This window comes from Sarcophilus harrisii, chromosome 2 (genome assembly GCF_902635505.1).
Source record: "Sarcophilus harrisii chromosome 2, mSarHar1.11, whole genome shotgun sequence".
In the NCBI taxonomy this organism is placed as follows: Eukaryota; Metazoa; Chordata; class Mammalia; order Dasyuromorphia; family Dasyuridae; genus Sarcophilus; species Sarcophilus harrisii.
Genome location: NC_045427.1, coordinates 541,221,349 through 541,244,701, shown reverse-complemented (window position 1 = coordinate 541,244,701; position 23,353 = coordinate 541,221,349). Strand labels below are relative to the sequence as shown.

Sequence of the window (23,353 nt, the reverse complement as noted above, 5' to 3'; positions counted from 1 at the left end):
CCCATAATCCCACTCTCTCAGAGGAGGAGTCAACCTTTGGGAGATCATATATAAGAAGCTGACAGAGGCTCAGGCAGAAGTTCAGTTGAAAAAATTGAGAGGAGAGCACTCTGGGAGGAAGCCCACAAGCCCACTTTCAGAGGTGGAGTCAGATTCATTTCATCTTCTACCTTTGTCCTGGCTGGACGCTGAAGAAAGCAGAGGCAAAGGACAAGCTCCAAGAGCTCTTAGAGAAAATAAACATTTGGATTTTATCAGCTGGCTGCATCTGAGGTGATTATTACTCTGAACTGAAACAAAAGGTGTCTCCAGAAAACCTCCCCAAGAAACCTGCTCTCACAGAGAACGATTATATTATAAAAAAGAACAAGAACACCACACCACCCCAACACACATTGGCTTTGTGACCCTGAATAAATCATTTAACTTAACAGTCTTCTAAATAACAATCCAGGATTATAAATTAGAAAGAAGATGTTGGCTTGCTTTGTTAAAAGGAATTTCTTCATCTCATAGAAAAAAAAAAAAAGGTCTATCCTGACTCTTGTTGATATATTTTGTTTTTTACATTGTTATGCCACAGTTCTCTTTTATGGTCCTGACTCAGTTTCCCTAATTATCCCGACTCAGTCCTGCCTCAGTTTCCCTAATTGTTCTGCCTCATTTTATAATTGTTCTACTCAGTCCTGAGAAACCACCCCTTCCTCTTAATCAGAATATTTGATAAGGATAAAAGATCTTATATTTTAAAAAATCAGAATGCCTCTCCCCATCCCAAGCTATCAAAACATCAGATACCATCTTATCAAGATGCCTCTCCCATCTTCAGGGTGCCTCTCCCATTATGTCATCCCCCTCACCTGTGGCTCACCCCACCCTGTAATCCCATTCCCACTCTCAGCACCCTGACTCCTCCCCTGCCTGTCTACCCCTTGAGTCTGAGCCATGTGTATATAGGTCATTGAGAACTCACACTGTTTGCTGGATTCTTGGAGGCTATAGTCTCATTCAGCCCTGGGACCAAACCATGGATGCATTTGGTCCCAGTAAATCTGTCCCTTTTAAATAAATTATTAAATACTCTCTAATCTCTATTTTGCCTCACTTTCTCCAGCATTAAAACATCATTTTCATTGTACAATATATTTATTTCTACTACATACTTCAGGGAGCAATTGTGACTCCCCAGAACAGTTAGTTTAGCTTTTTCTGGAAGCAATTTTTCCACTGTCTTGGAAAATTTAGCAACCTAGGAGGAAGATAAATATTACAGTGAATCAAATCAGTGCTGAAGGCAGGAGGAATTGATTTCAAATCCCAATCTCAGATACTTACTAGCTGTGTTAACTTGCCCATATTCTTTAAACCTGATTGAAAAAAGAAAGGAAGGAAGGAAGGAAGGACGGAAGGAAGGAAGGAAGGAAGGAAGGAAGGAAGGAAGGAAGGAAGGAAGGAAGGAAGGAAGGAAGGAAGGAAGAACAAGAGAGAGTAAGGAGGGAAGGAAGGAGGGAGAAAGGAAGAAGAGGGAGAGAAGCAAAGGAAGAAAAGCAAATTTAATAAATTTACCAAAAGCCTTGAATATAGAGTTATGAGAAAATCCATTAGATTCTAGTCATGTAGCTCATAGACCTAATGGCTCTGAAGGAAAAAGTGAGGCTAGTAACTTTGAATATCCCTCCCTCATTTAAATCCAATTTACTTGCACATCATAGCATCACCTTCCTTTACCCGGTGTTATGGTCCTTTAGAAGGATGAAGTATGAATAACAACCCCCACCGCCACTACAATAACCTTACCAAAAATTTTAATGGGAAAATAACTAATTGGCTAGTATAAGCAAACTAGTAGGCCAATAGGGCCTAAATTCCTACTTTAACCATGAATCAGTGACTGACTACATGTATCATGGTAGTAGTCCTGGATCAATTAGTTGTAATTTAAACAGGTTATAATTAATTACCTAATTAAATCCATGTGGTCCACATTTTAATGAATTTCTAGAAATGTGGACCACGATTGAAAATCTTGCATGTCTGCATTAAAGTGATAAAGGATTAAGAGAAATAGAACCAATTGTACTTGCCCTACAGGGTGAGGGCTGAAGGAAAGAAAAGAAAAGGAATAAAAGGAAAATAAATACCTAATTCCTTGATTCAAAGGAGTTATTTTTATTCCCATTTCATTTGACCTTTTGAGTCCAACAAATAAATGAGCTTTGACATATTAACCCATAGATATTTGGGCCAATAGTTGATTGAACCCAAGTCAAAGAAAGGTAAGATTTCTTTATTCTATGCTTCATGATATTTAGCAGGACACTGCAAGAGATGACCTGTGTCTCAGATCACAAGGATTTCTTTATGTTTTCTTATGAAAGTTATATGGTCTAGTGGATAGAAAGTTGGTTTTAGGGTCAAAAAGACCTGAGTTAAAATTCATCCTCAGACACTTAATAACTGCCTTATCATGGACAAATCCTTTAGCATGTTTTCTAATCTGTGAAACAGGGATGATAATGTGGCATATACATCTTTCTCAGAGTAGTTATGAAGATCATATAGAGGCACTTTAGGATAGTGTCATGACATTGAACATAGCCTAAGATAAGTTTAAATCAAAGCCTCTGATAATTACTGACCATTACCATCACTTTATCTCACTAAACTACTTTATTTTCCTTATCTGAAGAGTCAGGATAATGACTCAGAAAGAGAAAAAGAAGACAAAGACAATCAGTGGCTCATCTACTTTCTTTATCCATTATTGTTTGTGCAGAAGTTGACAAACCATTATGATCCCTAGGACTTCATCTATGGGCCAAAAGAAGAAGAAACCAAAACATAAAAGTAGCTCTGCTCTCTAGTTTAAGAAGAAAGAAAAGAGAAGGAAAAGGAATAAGAGTAAGATTAAGCCTTTGCTCATCTGTTCAACACAAGGAAAAAGAAAGAGGAGCCATTGAACCAGGAGACTCTTAGGTTGAATTAAAGAGAAAAGAGCAAAATCAAGTAGAAAAACAAACAAACAAACAAGAATTGTTAGTATTCAAGCCTTGCCATTTACTAAGGTCAAGGTAGATTACATGGTCCTTTTGTCTGGATCCAAGACTACTGCTCTTGCTCTCTCCTGAGAGTGAAGAATTATTTCTTTTCTTTTATTACAAGCTCTACTGGGTCAATGTAGATTAATTTCCTTTTCCAAGGAAATAGTCAATTTTGATCAAAGGACATGTTCACAGGAAAGCTGCTCCCCCTCTCCCCATACTCCAGTTCAGAGGATTCATTCCTGATCACTCTTGTAGGATCTGGAGTCAAGAGGAGAAACAAGTTATTCTATACACTTATGAAACCAATAAAATGCCTAGAAGGGGTCACAATAGATTTTCAGGGGTAGTTGATCAAGGGAAGACACAAAGAAACTCCAGTGCTCTAATCTTCACAAAAAAGGTTTTACTCTTTCTGATCTCATGACTCCAAACAGACCTCCAATTTCATATTTTTCCATTCCTCAATAATAACTTACATATTTATAATGCTTTTATGTTTGTAAAAGATTTTAAAAAAACCTTTATGTACATTATCTTGTTTGATGCTCAGAACAACTCCATTGTTTAAGTACTATGGGTTTAGCAGCATATTATAGATGAGAAAATGAGGCTCAGAATAATAAAGCAATATGCCCAAAGCTGTCAAAGGAAGAATCTGAACTTCACCCACTGCCTGCTTACTATAATTCCAACATTCTTTTCATTGTATTATAATGAATTCTCAACTCACATCTCAAGTACTTTATTCTCTTTTCCTTCCCCTACTTTCAGTCACTAATTCACTTTAACAGAACATCTGTTCTGAGTTGAAAAGAATAAAGATGAAACACATCACTCACTTCTTGTCAGAGTTGAATTTAAGAGGTAATAAAAGACATGTTTTCAGACATGGTTATTTTTGCTGGACTGCGCTTATATGTATAGAGGATTTTATTTCTATTTTTAAAATTGTGCATGATGATGGTAGGGATAATGAGAAGGATGGAATAATAAAATTTTTAAAATTAAAAAACTTAAGGTATGACTTTGGGAGGGAAGAGGGGAACACCATGGGAAATTTAGATGATATGAGCTATAAAAACAGACTATATCAATACAATTTATTTTTAAATTAAAATTTGTTTCATATATTCTACTATTTTCCTCTTCTTTCAACAAAGAAATATTGTAAATACCATTAGTAAGTTTTGAATATAGTTAAGTAGTTAACATTAGATCCTGCAAGAGTGAAAGTTATCAGAACCTAGTTGTATCACACAGGAGAAAAAATGTGTGTATATTCATTTTAGAATTAAATTCATTGAAGCAATTTTTTAAGTATTGGGTTTAGAGTCAAAAGTGACTTTGAACTCATGAAACTCTCTCTTTTATATTACATAAGAAAGTAAACCTAGAGAGTCAAAGTGATGAGCCCAAGCCCAAAGTGAAATACTAATATATAGCAGTGATAAGCCTTGAATCTGTATTTCCTAACTCCAAATAAAATATTCTTTTTACTATACAGTTCTCATTCACTTATGTTCAGCTCAGCCCAAAGGTTAGATTTAAATCAAACAATTTGGCATATTTCCAAATTTGTCCTTAGCTAGACATAAGATTAGACGCTTTTTCAAAAAGAAAAATTTGTTTCATTGGGTAAGAAACTAAACATCTATTTTCCATCACAGTGACAATAAAAATCTTTCTTTGCTTTTATTTTCCGACTTGGTATTTGCCTGAGAACAAAATTGAAGCTGGCAAAGGCTGGTTCATGTGAATTACTTGAACAACAGTTTCTCATTGTGTTGAATTATACTAAGGCCACTTGCTGTGAAATCTTGCCATGGCCCAGCAACAGTGGAAGATATTGTCATATTTTCCTCTCTCACATGAAATTAACCCACTTGTCTCCTATACAAAATGACAATCCTTTTTTTTAATTGGGGAAAAAACCCTCCTACCTGAAATTATTAGCACAGTAAGTGAACATCATGAGAAATCAGATAACTCCTTCCCCCTTCATCTAGGAAAACTCAAGAGACTCACACATGCAAGTGGACCTGCTTGCATATAAGATATACCATGGAAGGTTTGAAGACCAGACACAGCTGAAAAGTGGTAGCATGTGGATCTCAAAGCAGCAGGAAATAAAGACAAGTCAATTTGAGACTGATACAGAAGCACAGATGGATCTAGGAAATCTCTGCTGAAAACCACAGTATCCTTTTCACTCTGGAAGGAAGCCATTAGTGCAATCTGGGACTGCTGAACCAGCATCAGGTTGATGGAGCACCAAGATGGGGAAAAGGCCAGTTCACCATGGGACTGTGGATCCACAATGAAAGAACAAACATAGACCTTGCCCTTTGCCGTTACTGTGTCATATAGACTATGTAGTTCCTAGGTGGAGGGAAGAACTTGTCTTTCTTGCATCCTGAAATTACATAGTAATACTGTAAGCTCGAAGGTTTCTACACATTGCTGTGTAATGTAGAATCTTTTTTCCTCCATGGTTATCAATTCTTTTGGAACTAAAGACTTTTAAACTTTGTTGTTGTGTAAATAAATTTTATTTCTAAGTTTAGTACTCTGGGTAACCTAAGTGCTTGTAGGGAAGCAAGAATAATGCTGACTCTACTTTGTTTTTTTATGGAAATGAACCTGAGTATTTAAAGAGTAAGCCAGCCAAAGACAATATATGGAGAGTTCTATAACCCTGAAATCATTTCATGTGATTCTGAAGACAGACTGAATCTGCTGAAGTATAAATATGATGAGGCTTGATTTCCTTAGCCATGGAAGCCCATGAAACAAAGACCAAAGTAAAATGGTCCTTACACCTCTGTACCATGCCTCTTTCTGCTTCAGCAGTCCCCATAGGAGACTGAAGGAAATGGGACAAATAGCACTAAGAAAAACACTTAAAAACTTTCTACAAATCTTTATTTAAATTTTGATAATTTCAATGTAAAATTCTTGACTCCAAATCAATAAGTTGAAATATTATTGGAAGAACTGAAGTAGGTCAATATAATTTTCATTATAAAGGAAAATAAAAAACAAGACAATTGTTTTTACTGGCATGATGGCTCAAATGTTCTCTGTAGAAATGTTCTCTGATTATATTGCTAAAAATCCCAAATAAATGATAGTAATTGGATGGCAGATGTTTTGGAATTGGGATGTGGGGAGAGGTGGAAGCAAATGTCTTAACATTGGGTTATAATGTTAACTTTTGTGAACCCCCCAAAATATGTCTGTTTAGGTGGAGGTGTTTCTGCTGTAAATAATTTCAGGACACCATATTGATAGGGATGGAGGTCTTTAATCTTATCAGATAATTTAGATAAGACCAAGGATTTTAAGATAGTGGAGACCTTCCTTTGAGATGGAATGAGACTTGTCTTTATTTATAGAATTCAACAGACTATATTTCTTTGACCTATAGCAAATTTCTGGGAATAAATATTTTCTCCAAACACAAAGCACATAGATTCTGTATATATAAGTCCAGGATTTTCTGAAATCAGTCTGTTCATCATTTCTTATAAAACAATGGTATTTCATTACATTCATACGCCATAGCTCATTCAACTATTCCCCAATCCATGAGTATTCATTCAATTTCCAATTCCTTGCCATCACAAAAAGACTTGCTATAAACATTTTGAACACGTGGATCATTTTCCTTCTTTTATGATCTCTCTGAGATACAGACCCAATAGTGGCACCGCTAGATCAAAGTGTTTTAATAGCCCTTTTGGCATAGTTCCAAATTGCTCTTTAGAATGACTGGATCAGTTCACAACTCCATCAGTTAGTGGAATTGGGAATTGATTCAACCATTTTGGAGAACAAACTAGAAGTATTCCCAAAGACTTATTAAACTGCCTATACTCTTATATCCAACAACATCACTATTAGGATTATTTCCAAAGATGATTAGGAGAAAACAAAAACAACCTTTATATTCTAAAATATGTATGCCACCAATTTTGTGGTGGCAAAGAACTGGAAATTGTAGAGATATACTTTATTCAGTTGGGGAATGATTGAACCATAACTTAAAAAAAAAATAGATGCATCATCTTATATTTAGTAGACTGGCTAAGACAACAGAAAAGGAAATGAAAAATTTTGGAGGGGATATGGGAAAATTAGGACACTAATGCACCAGTGATACAATTTCAAACTGATCTAAACTTTCTGGGGACAAATTTGGAACTGTTCCCCCCTATAAAACTATATCTTTGACCTAGAGATACCTCTACTAGATTTATATCCCAAAGAGATAAAAACCCAAAAGGAAAAGATCTATATGTACAATAATATTTATAGCAGCTCTTTTTGTGGTGGTAAGAAACTGAAAATTGAAGGGCTGCCCATAATTTGGAAAATGGCTGAATAAGTTGTAGAACATGGTTGTGATAGAATACTAATGTGCTATAAGAAATGATGAGAAGAATGTTTTCAAAAAATTTGGAAAGACATGAACTGATGCAAAATGAAATAAGCAGAACCAGAAGACCATATGAAGTAGCAATATTGTAAAGATGATCAACTTTGAAGGACTTAGCTATTATCAGCAATATAATGATCAAATAAAGTCTGAATGACTTGTGATGAAAAATGCCATCTATCTCCAGAGAAAGAACTGGTAGCATCTGAATAGATAATATCAACCATACTTTTTAAACTTTATTTTTCTTGGTCTTTTTTGCTCAGTCAGTGAGATGGTGGAACAGGTGATAAAGAGAATAAAGTGCTGGGTCAAGAAGTCATATTCTTGAGTACAAATTTGACCTCAGACTCTTTGCTCTAGGCAAATCATTTAATCCCATTTGTCTCAATCCCTTATCTGTAAAATGAGCTGGAGAAGAAAATGGCAAAACACTCTAGCTTCTTTGCAATAAAACCTCAAATGGGGTCATAAAGAGTTGGACATGACTGAAACAACAATAATAACAAATAAGAGACATTTTGGGATACATTTACATAAATTTTGACCTGACATATTCAAACATGCTATTATCATTAGAAAATCTGAAGTGATTAAAGGGGGGAAAATCACACAAATGAATACCATTTCTTAGACAAGTTAACAATAGATATCTCCAGTGTTTATGTTGAAATTACGCAAGATTCCTTGAACAGTGAATCAAGAGATATAATTATTTTATGACCAAATGTTTATTAATTTTGAATACTATTGACATATCATAATAGAGTGGCAATGTATATTTATGAAAGGTATTTGCTATTGTTATGGAGGCTTTTCAGTGAAGAATACAAATGAAAGGGGATTATTTTATTGAAAGGAAATGTACCTGTTTATAAATAATATTGTCGGGTTCGCTTTTCAGAACTTTCTCAGTGAGATCAATAATGAATCAAATGAAGTAGATTTAACTATCAACACAGGAAAAATAAGTGGGTGAAGAATAGCATTGTTCAGATTGTGCTGCCTAGTTAGATAAATAGCCTATTGAGTTTGCATAGTATGTATACCTCTTGAACAAAATTTCAGATTTAAAAGGATTCAGGATTAAAGTAGGAAGAAAAGAATGGGTTTGGAAAATAGTAGGATTCATTCAATAATTCCCAGATGTCCCCTGAAACAAAATTCTATCTTTTTTACATACTCATAGCATTCAGTTATTTATATATATATATATGTTATATTTTATTAAATATATATTAAATATAATTAAATATATATTAAACATAATATTAAATATTAAATATATGTTATATTTATATATAACAAATAAGCATTTGTTAAATATCTACTAATATGTCAGGCCTTAGGAATACAAATACAAATACAAAAATGAGAGTTGCTACCCTCAAGGGTCTTGCAATCTACTAAGAATTTATAAATAAGCAAATAAAGCAAGTATTTTTCAGAAATGTGAATGATTGGGAGAGGAGATTAGGAAAGGGCTGGCAAACTCAGTTTTAGCAGTTCAGAGAGGTAAAAGCAGGGAGAGAATTCCTGATGTGGTGATAACCTGTGTAAAGATATGGTGGTGGGAGGTGCAGTATAATATCTGTAAATAAAAGACAGTAAGTAGGACAGTTTGATTGAAATATAGACTAAATTAGTGTCAGTGGTGTGTAATTAGCCTGGAAAAAACAGGTTTAGACACATTGTGAAATGCTTTAAAGGCAAAAGAGAAGAGAATATATTTTATTTTAGAGGCAGCAGGTATCCTTTAGTGATATTATATGGCTGAGAGTCATGGAAAGTCATAATGCAGCTAGTTGCCAATTAGGGTGAATAATGAAACCAAGGAAGTGCTTGCATGTATTTGAATTTGTATTATCTGAAGTTATAATTATGCAAAATATGTTAAGAGGTTCTAGTTCAATGAAAATATGCAGTGCAAATTCAATGTGACCACTTCACAGGATTCATTATCTATTCATATTAATCAGGATATAACTGTACCTGAAGAATTAAAATTGTGGGTGTCTATATGCTCCAAAGACTATTGGAGATACCAGACTTATGCACAAGAAATGCTGTAAGAGATATTGGCTAATTTTAATGTAACAAAAATGAAGTTTAACTTATGAAGAGCCCTAGTTACTTCATTGTGCACAAGTTACTTTAAGTAGACCTAGAAAAAAAGACCTCTGGCATACTGGGTGTATCTTTTAGAGAAAATTTATTGGGGGACATGGATAAGAGTAGTGCAGAAATAGAGAGTGTGGATTTTTTGCAATTTGCATTGTCCAAGAGAATACTGGACATTGATCACATCACAAATGCATTCAAGTATTGAAACATGTATATCCTGATGGACTAACTCAATGGTGTAATCTAGGGAACACATCCACTCACTGCATCCTCTTCATCCACTTTACTTTTGAGTATCGATAGGTTGATTTCTTTCAAGGACTTATTCATTTCATGAAGAATGTTTTATAGTTCTGAGACTTGGTGTAATTAGTACAATGCCATTTAAGAATAGAAACATTTAGAGAATCTTTTCTTGAATAGATAAGGAACACCACTTCATTTGGGCTCTAAACAAGACACTCTCAATGAGTGTCACTCCTTATTGCATATGGGACCAGAAGATCCCAAACATGTACTTGCCAAAAAAAAATAATAATAATAATTAGATATTCTTTCCCACTCCAAAGCACTAATTTGCATGTAACTAAAAAAAAAAAAAAACAACTAAATAGAAAAGGGTATATTAAATTCCTTTTAGGCTTTTCATTTGATTGTCATTAAGCCTACTGCCTGATTTCCTTTAGGCTTGTTTTGTTTTCTTTTAGATTCCAGGCACATGATTACTTTCATGGCTGGTTACTAGTAATTACAGGGAAAATCTATAAGCCTAGTCTTAACCACAAGCATACTAACCTGAGAGGTAAAAAGTTCCCTTTCCCTAAGACATGTCTCTTCATGTATATACAAACTGAAAACCTGATGAGGCATATATACTTCCTGTGATGTTTACAGGCAAAAGGCAGTATGATACAGTATTAGTAGAGAAAGGTCTATCCCGGTGTGCATTATGTAAGATTGCTACTAGTTGGAATATAGAAGACCTGCATATAATTTCTCTTAAGATCCCCAGTAAACATTTGACCATGGGTGATCAGTTAATCTTTCAGTATCCTAGGATATAAATTACACACCACTTTGTACATCTGCATTAGTGGGGAGAGTTTTCATACAAACAAACTCATTATGTGTACATCCCCTCCCCAAAATAAATTTATAACCAACTCCATTTTTTTTCCAGTGAGTTCTTGTAACCAATTTTTTGATGGCCAAGTTCCATCCTTAATTTGGTGTTTCCTATATTGTTCTTCTGTTCTCAGTCCAGCTCTAGGTTTCATTCATTTGGTTATTACATATTACAGAGACATTAAGCACTTTCTAAAGATAGTTCAATGAAAAGAGGGTTGCCCTTTTTCCATAGAAGTCCCAGTAATGGAGAGGAAACCTCAAGTTAAATGGTTGATAAGATGGGGGAGGGGAATAGAGAAGGGAAAGAACCTTCAGTTTTTAGTCCAACTCTAATAATTTCAAAATCATCATCCTATCAATTTTACTACCCTTCCAGTGCTTTAAGGACTTCTTAGCATGCTAACCTTATAGTCACAAAAACAATGATCAAATAATACTTCTGACATTAGCTATATATGGACTTAATTTAATGCCAACTTTCTGGGCCTCAGGCTTCTCATCTGTAAAATGAGACTAAGAATACCTATATTACTTAGAGATAATATATGTAAAAGTACTCTATAGGTCATATTTATACATATTATTTATTTTAATTTTCTCACCAATCCTAGGTACTACTGGTTTACCATTCTGTTTTACAGATCAGGAAAGGTTAAGTAAGGTTATATAACTGTTGCTAGAGACAGATTTCATATACAGTTATTATCAGGTTCCATGTTTAACACTTCACCATACTGCTGTCCCCTATGAATTAAACATTTCTATTTCTCTAGGGATTATAGTTTCCCCTTCCTGTGGATACTAAATTATTTTCTTCCTTTGAGAAATAATATCTAGACTCATCAGAAAATTGTCATTTCCAACAATATAAACTAGAGATTAGGGATTTTCTGTATAATAAAGAACTTCCTTTATTCATATTCTCCTTCTAGAGGATCTAGCCACTACTAATTCTGGTAACAAGTCAAAAACTTCTAGGGTTTCTATGATAATTTGGTGTACCAGTTCTATCACTTCTGAATTAACTCTCTCTACTCTACCCACCACAGTCTTAATATATAGTCTTAAATAATTCATATTTTAATTTTTATAGTTACCAGACTGACCAGGAATACATCTTCCATTTTTAACTTTGTTGCTATGAAACCAGCAACCCTTCACAATATTATTTCACCTGAAGTAAAACACTTAATTATTGAAGAAAAATGTAATGTGCTTATATGTTGAACCAATGTTTAGGAATGAAATGGGACAAATATCTAGCACTTAAGGGAAAAGAAATATCTGAAATTGTATAAATTGTATAAATATGATTACAAATATTGGTTTTAACATATTTTAACATGTATAATATATATTGGAGTGCTTGCCATATAGGGGAGGGGGTGGGAGAAGGAGAGGAAAATCTGAAACACAAGGCTATGCAAGGATCAATGTCGAAAAATTATCCATGCATATGTTTTGAAAATAAAAAGCTTTAGAAAAAAAAGAAATATCCAAAATATGCCCTGGGCATGAATGAGAGGTGGTCAATTACTTGAGGAATGCATGGATGAGAACTGTTAGTCATATTATGTCTATAGAAATGGAATGAAAGAACATGGGGGGGGGAGAATGGAAAGGAATTAGCATTTATATAATACCTATTATGTGCCAGGTTCTGTGTATTAAGTGTTCTACAAATATCTCCTCTAACAACTTATCTGTGAGGTAGGTGCTATTATTACAACTGAGGAAATTGAAAGCAGAGAGATTAAGTGACTTGCACAGGGTCACATAGCTAATAAGTTAATGAGCCTGAATTTGAAATTAGGTTTTCCTGATTCTGAGTCCAGCACTTGATCCACTCTGCCACCTAGGTACTTAGAATTCCCAAAAATATATTACTGAGAATGTAAATTGTAAGTGAGAAGATAAAGAGGGAAAGGAAGAGGAATTGTGTATGGAAATTGGATGGGGAGAAGAGATAATAAATCATGACTCCAAAATTATTGATGTAGGAGAGTGATGGAGGATAGCAGTGTCCTTGATGGGAACTGGCGAAAATGGAAAAGGTTAATTTCATGGGGAATTATTTTTTACCACATTAAATGCCAGGGAGAATATCCAAATAAAGAAGTTATGGAGATTTTGTCTTTCAAAAGAAAGTTGTGAACTTGAATGAGATCATGTCTGTAAAGTAGTCTGGTCCTTTTAGGGAAAAAATAACTTTATATTGTTTTTAAATTTTTATGTAATGGCAATAGTCCTTAATTATACCTCCCAGTTCCCTTCTCCCCCCATTCATTCACACCCAATAAGTTTTAATAATAACATTGGAGCCAAGTGGTTTTGAGAAAGTACATTTCTAGTTAATTGCTATTCAGATTTCAAATTTATTCCTGTAATTAAAAAAAAAAGTATTGTACTCTACAAATGACAGTTGTAAACTGACAGTTTACTCAAGATTTTTTCCTAATAAATATTCAAGGAACTAGATTTTTATGCGAAGGTTGTGACTAAATGCCCTGAAATTATCGGTTTAGATTTGGAAAAGAGTTTAGCAGTTATTGATTCTATTATATATAAATAGTTAAAGCTAGCATTCATATGGTGCCTTAAAGATTGCAAACCACTTTTACATATATCCAAGCCTTTGAACCTCACAACAATCTCTTTTTATAGGTGTTATTATTTGTTTTACAGGTAGGGAAACTGAGGCACAGAAAAGTTAAATGATTTGCCCAGCGGCATATAGCTGAGAAATATCTGAGGTAGGATTCCATCTCAGGTCTTTTTTTACTACAAGTCCGGTATTCTGTTCACTGAAGAATAATTAAATGACTTTGCAATGATTACCTAGGTAGAATCAGGAACTGGATCCAACTCTGCTTCAGCTTTTAGCATGCTACCTCTTGGAATTCGGCAGAATTAGCAAGGGTTAAATGATATCAGGATACCCTGCTCCCCTCCTTTAAGCATATGCTTGTTTTTTATTCACCTATTCCAAGGCGTGTGTTTGGAATTTATGATCTTATTATAGTCAGTGACTTGAGACCCAAAATCCTCGCTGGCTCTCAGAATTATTTAAGAATTGCATGCCACAGGTTTCTCCGGCAGCAACAGTGTGATGGGGCAGCCAGGACTAATGAGTATCCAACTGCAACTTTTGGCTAATGGCTCCTTCAGCTTATGTCAGACTCGTTTCTGTCCTTAGCTTCGTTTCCGTTTGTGGCGAGGTAGTGAATGGACTGAAGAGAGATCGACATATCCCTTGGTCGCTGCTGCCAACAAGGCTGGCATCTACAGCAGCAATAAGCAAATCAATCTAACTTCTTACATATTTCAGAACCTTCCTCCCCTTTCTCTCAGGGACTGGTGACCTCGTAGAAGCTAGGGCCGGAGCGCCCCGTGGGGGCGGGGTATGGTGATAGAAGGAAGCGGGCATCTCTCCCTTTTCATTGCTAGAGCTGTCTTTGCGCTGGGGAAGAAAATCCCTCCCGCCCCTCTCCCAAACCAGGGTCAAGCTTCTACTAGTTCCCGGCTCTGGATAAAAAAGGGGAGCGATTGGCCCCTGTCCCTTTCCTCTTTCTGAAGCACCACGGTTCCCACTAATACCCTCTTGTGGGCACTGCCTTCTTCTCTACCTCCACCCTTGTTCTCCAACCCAGATTCCCTACCTCCACCCTGTTCCGGGCACTTTTTACCCTGTTGTCCTATTTCCATCTTTATTCCCACCCCTATCTCTAGTCCAGGAAACTAGCCGAAAGCCTAGGCGTCCTCTAGAGCAGCGGACTCTTCCTTTCTCCCTTAGTGGCACCGCCCTTAGCTCCGGGGGCCCGACACCCTCTGGAACTCTCTGCCTCCCGGTGCCAGCCGCGATTCCCTCTGAGTTTCTTTCCCCAGGGCGCTGGCTGCAGCTGGGAACTGATTCCGCCGGGTATAGAGACTGGAAGAAAGAAGCGAGCCCAGGCACTAGCCAGAGGAGTGGGGGCTGCGGGTTTAAAAAGCAAAAAGGGAGAGAGCTCCGGAGAGCAGAAAAGGAGGGAAGGAGGGAAAGAAGCAGTGCCCGTTCATCGGAAAAGAAAGACAAGGGAAGGAGGGGGAAAGAGAGGAGAAAGAACGGGGCTGGTTATGGCAGAAGCAATAGCAGAAGCGGCGGCGGCAGCGGCAGCAACCCGCAGGAGGAGAGGCGGTAGCAGCGATAGCGGCAGCAGCAGCAACAGCAGCAGCAGCAGGCGGCGTGGGGAGCTCCCGCTGCACTCCCAGCCCCTGTGATTGGCACAGCCCAGGCTGGAGGAGGAGAGGAGAAGGAGGAGGAGGAGGTGGAGAAGGAGGAGGAGGAGGAGGAGGAGGAGGAAGAGGAAGGGGGCGAGCGCAGCAGCAGCGGGAGGAGGAGAGGAGATTCTGCCTTCAACCTCTAAACACCCCAACAGATCGGGGGGAGGGAGGCGAACGAGAGAGAAAAAGAGAAGCGCGGAAGGTTGCTGCTCGCCTCCTGGGCGGAGATACACACACGCACACACACACACACACTCACACACACGCGCGCACACACACACACATACACACATACACACACCAGCACTCGCACGCACACACCACCTCAGCACCCAGATAGAGGGGGAGCGGGAAAGCGGCAGCGGAGGAGGAGGAAGGATGCAAGGGAAGAAACCGAGCGGCTCTTCGGGCGGCGGTGGCAACGGGGGCAGGAGCGGCGAGCTGCAGGGAGATGAGGCTCAGAGGAACAAGAAGAAGAAAAAGAAGGTGTCTTGCTTCTCCAACATCAAGATCTTCCTGGTGTCCGAATGCGCCCTGATGCTGGCGCAGGGCACGGTGGGCGCTTACCTGGTGAGTCTCTCTTGCTAACTACGCTCCGCCGGCCCCATTCCCCATCCCTTGCCTGGGTAACTGGCTTCCCACTTCCAAGAAAAGAATTTGGAAGGGGGAGCCTGGGCACTCGCTTGCTAGCGGGCATGACCTCGGATTGGCATTAAGGTTAGCAAGTGGTGCAGAGGAGGAGGTAGAGGGTTGCCATGGTTGGAGAGATGCCGGGCAGCTCAAACTGCTGGAGTATCTCTAGAAAACAGCAGGATCAGAGAATGCTGAGAGGGATGGTATGTTTCGGTGTGGGTCAGGGGACAGTCGGGGATGGAGCATTTCCTGACCAGTTTCTGTCTTGTCTACTGGAGACCCCATGTAGAGAAAAACATGTGATTTTCAAGCTACCTACACACAGAGAGATAGCTATTTGCTTTATCTGTCCTTTGCTTCCTAGCCATCTAAAATAGTTCCATTATACAATATTTTCTCTAGATGCTTAACCTTCTACAATTGTTTGAGAATTCAACAATTTAATTAAAAAAATACAATATCGGAGTTAAAGGATATATAGGTAGTTCCCCCCCCCCCTTTTCCTTTTTATTTCCTGCCAAGAGCCATCTTCAACGGTTTAAGATAAAGTTACAAGCACCTGAGGGGCAGCTTCAAGTTTCTATACTTTGTGTTGCCTGCTCATTCTTAGAGGTGAATTCCCTACTGCCATCTGCTTTTGACTCCAGAGTGGTTGCAATATTGTAGCCAGAGAAGACAAAATGTGGCACTCTTTTTAATTTGCACCCCAAAAAATTTTTGAATACTTAAAAGACTTGTCACTGTGTTTCTGAGGAAACCGCTTGCCTGTTGTAAATGACTCAGCACTGTGAAATACCCACTTTCTCCCTTTTTTTTTTTTTTTTTTTTTTTTTTTTTTTTTTTTGCCTGTCCTCATCTTAGCAATAAAGTTGGCTTTGGAGGATACCTTCTTGGACCAGGATTCAGTAAGAAAGACTTAAAGAAACTAGAGAACCACAGTATAAAATTCTTGCCTTGCCAATGACCAGAAAATGTAATCAATTATCAGTCTTTTAGTTTTATTGAGCAATTATGAAATTAGAATTGGATTTGATTTCTTCTCGTTTATATTATTATCCCAATGATAGAAAAGCGTTAACTCAAGGGATTTCATTGTTCCCTCACATTAGGTCAAGGTAACAGCTCCAGAGTGAATGCTACATATTGTTCATACAATTATCTAGCTAATAGATTTTATTTGGGGAAGTGCAAGTTACACTGATTCTTAGATCTGAAAGACATTGTCTCATAGAAAGAGCTTCTTAAAATGAAATTGACTTTTTGGGTGGTAGTACTTTGGGCCCTAAGACCCCTTGAAAATCAAATATTTCCATTATTCCACTTATTTCTTTGGCTAAAATCAAAGGTTTTATAGTACTATCATTTTACATGTCATGCCTATAACATGACACCTGCAATAACCAATTACTTAGCCTAAAGCAACTCGTGTGTTCAATTTAGGTATTCATATCATGACAAACATCAAATGACTTGTTTTACTCCTACATAAAGGTTGTACAATGTATGTTGTACCTACGTGGGTACACCTGGAAGTAATTAATTTTGTATATCCTCATAAATTTATCAGAACTACCATGGGTACAATGTTTTCATTAAGACTGTAGGCAAATAAATGAACTTTTAAAATTCACAAATACAGTGTGAATGTGGAAGAGATGGATGTGTAGTTATATGGTCTCTCTTCCTACATATATATAAATTAACATAGGAAGCTATGTTTAATTGCTCACCAATTCTCTATGTAATAGGAGATAATAAATGAATTAGAACTTACTACCAGTATAACTATGGGTCTAGTTGACTCAAGCCAGTTTTCCCCTGTAGGAAGCATTATTTATCCATGGCAAGCAAGAATAGTCTCTTGGACACAGTTAATAAAGATTATATCATTAAGTTTAGACTACAGTCATCTAAGAGACATGAGAGAAGAAGAAAGGAAATTAAGTCTCACCCATAAGAAAGAACAGCTAATGAGTAAGTTGACGGAGGACAAACTCTGGGGTAGGATACCAATTTCAGTAGGTAGCAAAGAGACCTTGTTAGATTTAATAAAGAAGAAACCATGTTGATAAGTCATTATTTTGGTACATTGCAAGTATCCCTAGGTTAGAATATAACCAACTTGAGAATGTTTATAGGCATTTTTAGCCCTTGGTTGATAAAAACTACCATTAGTTATACAGATTGCAGGATCCAATGCTGAAATTACTGAAATGGTACAAGTTCAAATCTGGCTTCAGACACTTACTAGCCATGTGGTCCTGGGTAAGCCATTTAATCTTTGTTTGCCTCAGTTTCCTCATTTATAAAGTAGGGACTTCCCAGGTCATTGTGAGGATCAAATGAGATGATATTTGTAAAAAGTACAATGTAGTGTCTTATATTTAGTAATTACCATACAATACTTATTCCATACACACACACACACACACACACACACACACACACACACGTGTGAGTGTGTGACTTGGTCCAGGGTAGGAATCACCTAAGATGTTTAATTCATTTTGATTCCTGGAGAAAATAGAATAAAGAGTTCAGGGCCATTTTACTACACCTCTTCTGATAACCTTTCTCCTTTCAAAAATATGAAAAAGTTCCAGTGTGGAAAAATTTTCCCAGGGATACAGATAGACAACTCTTATTACTTAAAGTCTGCTTGGGATACTGAGAGATTAAGTAAAATCTGTGATCATTCAAATAGTATGTTTGCATACATGCTGGATTCTATCCTTTTTGCCTTTCCCTTGCTGCTTTCCCTAGTAATTGCACTTGAAAATCAAGTTTGCTTGCTAGAGTTTGTCTGCTTTATGTCTGTGCTCTACTATATAACTTGACAAGTTTTCTGATCATCTGCTAATTGGGAGAGGAAAAAAATGCAACTATTTCTTCTGTTTCATTTATTGTGTGTAGTTGTTCTGTGGATAATACATAAATGCATAGATAAAAATAAAGTACTGAATATTCAGGTTGTTTGCACATATTTGTAAAGAAGGCATAGTTCCTCCTTTTGGTTCCTCATAATTTTATCATTAGATAAGAATATCTATTGTTAGGTAGACACAGATACCTCTTTAGATTCTGTTATCCCTATAATGGTTCCAAATACAATCCCTCTGCTCTCTATGAGTGATGTAAAGATGAAATAGTATAGGATACCTGATGCATATTATCCCGCGGGGTACTACCAAACTTTCCTTTGCCCAGAGGTACACATAGAAAATTAGTGTCTCTTGTACACATTGTGAAGAAGATACACAAATGCATTGCCTGCATTGTTCTGTTTCAGAAGGGGGTGCATTGAAATGTTTATACTTTTTTCCTGAGGGGTGGAAAATTCAATCTCACTATCTCTACATCCTGAAATTTAGACTTTTCCACCTAGCTACTCCCTTGAGACTAGTAGAATCTCCACCTCTCATGCTGCAGTGCTTTCTTGACACACAACTCCAAGGCAGGAAGTTAACTTGAGATGTCTCTGGTAACTTTGGAAAGCAAAACTTTGTTTTTTTTTCCTCTCCAGCAAAACCAGCCTTGAGATTGAAACCCAAGAGAACCACTGCAGGCTGAGAAGCCAGAAAATCTTTGCTAGCAATTCTAAAAGGCTAGAAGCAGCGTCTTTTAGGTTGAGTCTAGGGCCTTCTAGAGTAATACAGTAGCATAATCAGTCATGCTGACCAGGCTCAGCAAGATGAAGATAAGGCTAATTTAGATACCTTGCCAACAGCCTCCCACTTCCAAAATTTTGTTAATATACGCTTTTTTCTTTTTGTTTTTGGAAAAGTGAAAGTCAGTTTTAGACAAATCACCGGTCTGTCAGAAAGCTGTTCCATCACCTTGTCACTCAAATTGCTGTCCAACCAGTTGCGAAATAATCATTTCAGCATAAGAGAGGAGCTCTAGGTTTGACAGTCATTGTGTGCAGAGCAGAGAATGCAATTTAATTTGTGTCTTCTTAGGTCTTTTGCTTTGGAGAGCTACAGTTTGAACTGACCTAGTTGCAAGGACACAACATCTGCTTACATCTTGAACTGTTTGGAGAGGAGGACTAATATAGGGAATGTATTGAATGATATAATCATTATGTACATATTGATTGGATAGATTCTGTGAAGACCTACAGACATAGTTGGGGCTTTGTTCTGCAGACTTGTCTCTCATAAATTCATTTTTTTTCCAAGTTATGGAGAAATAGCCTGGGTTAAGATGTGCACAGGAAATTAAAACCCTTAGAACCTCCTGGGTAATTGTGATGGGGTTTATATGTAAAATACATTTTAATATGTTAGATAAACAATTTAAAGGACTATTCTTGTGTCCTAAGTAGAGCTTTACCCAGGCAATTCCTATTAACTAGAATTGGGAATTAGCCTCTTTAGTATTTATGAAAAAAAGAAGGAAAAAAAAAGGAGAGAGAAGCATGACTACAAAATATGAGACTAGTTTTTATGTGTGGATTGGAGAAATCAGTCTTGTTACTATTAGGTCTGAATGTATTTTAATAGGCTTATATTTGACATGGCAGTGACATTGTCCAATTTGGTATTTTATAAGAAGCTTCATATTGACAGTATATTTTGCATATAAAACCCAGAAATAGACAGCAAAGAGAAACAGCATCTCCAGTCATCTTCAAAATTAATACTGTCTGTGGATAAAAAACTGTGATTTAATTTTTTAAAATTTCAATATGTTGTGGTTACTTAGGGTAAAAACTTTGTAATCATCCAAAATTCCAGTACAACATGAAATTATCACAAGTTTTAAAAGTGCTTAGAAAAGAGTTTGTTTCTGGAAAGTGTTCCCAGAATGACAGCTTGGTATACAGCTTTGTCTGCTTATTCTCCATGCTTTAAAGTGGAAAGAACAAAAGAACTCATCTTATATTTTACCTTATTTTGTCAGAATCTTTTCTTGAAAGGATGGCTTTAATACCTATGCAAAAGTGACATTGTCCAAGCATCTCTCACTCATCACGTGAATCTTATTTTTAATGTGAAGCAACATTGAGCTGGCTCTACTCAGCCCAAAACTGCCAGCATTACCCGTGCATTCTCATTTGACTTTATGAAAAGAACATTTTTTAGAACATGGAGCAAAAGCAGGTTGAATGAGAGCTCCTTTCCATTTGCTTTACACACATAACAGCTACCTTTATACTTGGTGCTACTTGTACAGAAACTATGTTCTCTTAGATTAGATTTCAGATAAATAGGTATCATATTGCAAAGAACATGGACAGAGTGGTGTATTTCATGTGCTTGTGTGTGCACCTTGTCTCTTACTCAAAAACTCAAAAGAAAATAGTCTTTTAGTTTTCTGGCTAATAAGATAAAGAAAGTATTGGTGTTGTTTTTGTGTTATATTCCAGGACAAGGTGGGGAAGCAGGGAAGTAGGTTGGACTCATATGGTGCTTATAGTAATATTTAGAACTTTTCATTCTTTCAATTGTGTCTGAGTGAGGCAGGGGTAATGCCAAGGGGGATTGTTGATGCAATGCTGGCTTAACCCATCCCTTAGCACAAAAATGCCAGCCACAATAACCTTGGTATGTTATCCCCTGGCATTTATACTTGATGTGATCATCCTCCTCTTAGGGGAGATAAAACAAATCCACAGTAACAATAATGATCTGCATTTTCTCCTTATCTCTTCCTTTTAGTCTACTTTACTTCTCATAATAGGTCTATGAGATGGGATGGATACAATATCACCCTTTGATTTTCTAGAAAAAAAAAACTCAGACAAAAGTGAAATTATTTGTTTGTGTTTATATAAGCAAAATGATTATAAAGCTGAGAACAGAGCCCCAGTGTTAGGGTTAGTAGATTATATATCCTTAGTTTCCTAATCTGAATACAAAGTTTGGCTCATTCATTTAAAATTAAGTTTTTTAAAAGAGAGAATGAAGTACCAATTGCTTATTCTGTGGACCTTATCATAAATGCTCTAATACATTTTATCTTGAAGTGCCCAGTACAGCAAGTGTCTTGAAAATAGTAGGGGCTCAGGTTGCAGAACTGAATTAAATATTATAAAAAGCTAAGTTTTCTTTTTTTAGGTTTGAAAATTACTTTCCCCCTTTTAAATAATATACTTTAAAAAACATCATGTTCATTTCACAATAATCCTCACCAACTCTAAGTAAGATTTTCTTGTATCAAAGAGAAACAATTAAGCAAAACAAACTTCATATTAGCCATGTCTGAAAGCATACACAGTATACCACACACTTAATCTCCACTATGAGGAGAAAAGTGTATAAAAATGCTAGCTTCCCCCTCCTCCATGCCCACCCTTACCATGGTACTTTATGGAATTAGAATCCATTTTTACTTAGTAATTAAGGACAGTTTATTGTGTCAGTGCATAAAGTTCTGAAAGACTCAGTTCAAATTGGCTTCAGACACTATGATCTTTGGCAAGTTACTTAATCTTGTTGGCCTCAGTTTCTCCTTTTGTAAAATGGGGATAATAATAGCCTTATCTCTCAGGATCAGGATTGTTGTGAGGATTAAATGACACAATAATCTTAAATTGCTTAGCACTTTAAGTGCCTGGTATATATCAAGTATTCGATACATTTTAATTATGATTATTATTCATATTTATTAAGAATTCCATTCAATTAATTTAATAAATTTAATTAATAATATTATTGTTTGTTAATGGTCAATAACTATATCAAGAATAGCCATGTACTAAAGAAAATAGGGAAAATTCCTTGAACCTTATACCTCAGAAGGCCCCTATATATTACTGGATGTGAAGCTTCTAGGAGTAGTCAGATTGTAATTTCTCATTGTTTTCTTTAGATGACTCAGTCATTCTAGTATATAGGCTTTTCATTATCCTGAAATTGGTCATTTTCCTATGTTAAAGATGTCAGTTTTTTGTTTGTTTCTTTTGTTTTGTTTTACCTTTCTCACATCATGTACAGTTTGGATAGTCTGCTGAAGCTTACGGAGACCCTGTCAGAAAAATGTTTTATTTATTTATTATAAATGCTATGTCTCCTCATTTCACACACTAAAAATACAGGGAATATTCATGGGCTGATTCCATCACTGAGTGGTACAGGAGACTTGATCTGCTGTGTTCCTCACTGGGTCTAGTTCATTGCTTTCCTATGTAACTGGATGGCTCTCCCTTATTGGGACTGACTACACTGATACTAAGCTTAATGATGACATACAATCTGCATAGCCCACTCAGCTCAAAACTCCCAAGCTAAAGAGATTCTCCAGCCCTGACTTACTTGTAACAAGGATTACCATGTCTGACAAATAAAATATTTTAAATACTCCCCTCCCCCAAAAAAATTACGAGAAACCGATTACATATAAATAAATAAGTTCTTGGACCCCAGGTTAATAACTCCTTTTTTAAGTTTTTCCCATCTACTTTGCTCTGTTGCTCAATTGAGAGGACTGAGAAAGTGATCAATTACTTTGAAAAAGTTGTAGCAACAGGAGACGCATAACACTTGAAAATATTTCTTTAGATTCGTAGATGCACATGTGGTATTTTATAAGGCAATTCCTGTCCAAGAGCTATCATTCCAAAGCTCTTTGACTCTGTAAAAGAACTGCAATCTGTTATTTTTCTAACTACTCCTTGTCCTGAAACTACCTTGCAATTCAGAATAGGCCTTCAACCATCATATCTACACATTATTTCTAGGATCTAAGTACTTATTTCTCTGAGGCCTTGGGAAATAGTGAA

At 36.6% G+C, this 23,353-nt stretch overlaps 1 protein-coding gene across 1 annotated transcript in view; it reads left to right on the top strand.

The window, feature by feature from the left end:
* The first annotated feature begins 15,081 nt into the window (after positions 1-15,081).
* Positions 15,082-23,353, top strand: part of SLCO3A1 (solute carrier organic anion transporter family member 3A1) — a 330,964-nt gene continuing 322,692 nt past the window's right edge. The window contains exon 1 of the mRNA XM_003755560.4: positions 15,082-15,564. Within this exon, the coding sequence (XP_003755608.1) occupies positions 15,373-15,564 (192 nt within the window). The 5' untranslated portion in view covers positions 15,082-15,372. The remainder of the gene's footprint in view (positions 15,565-23,353) is intronic.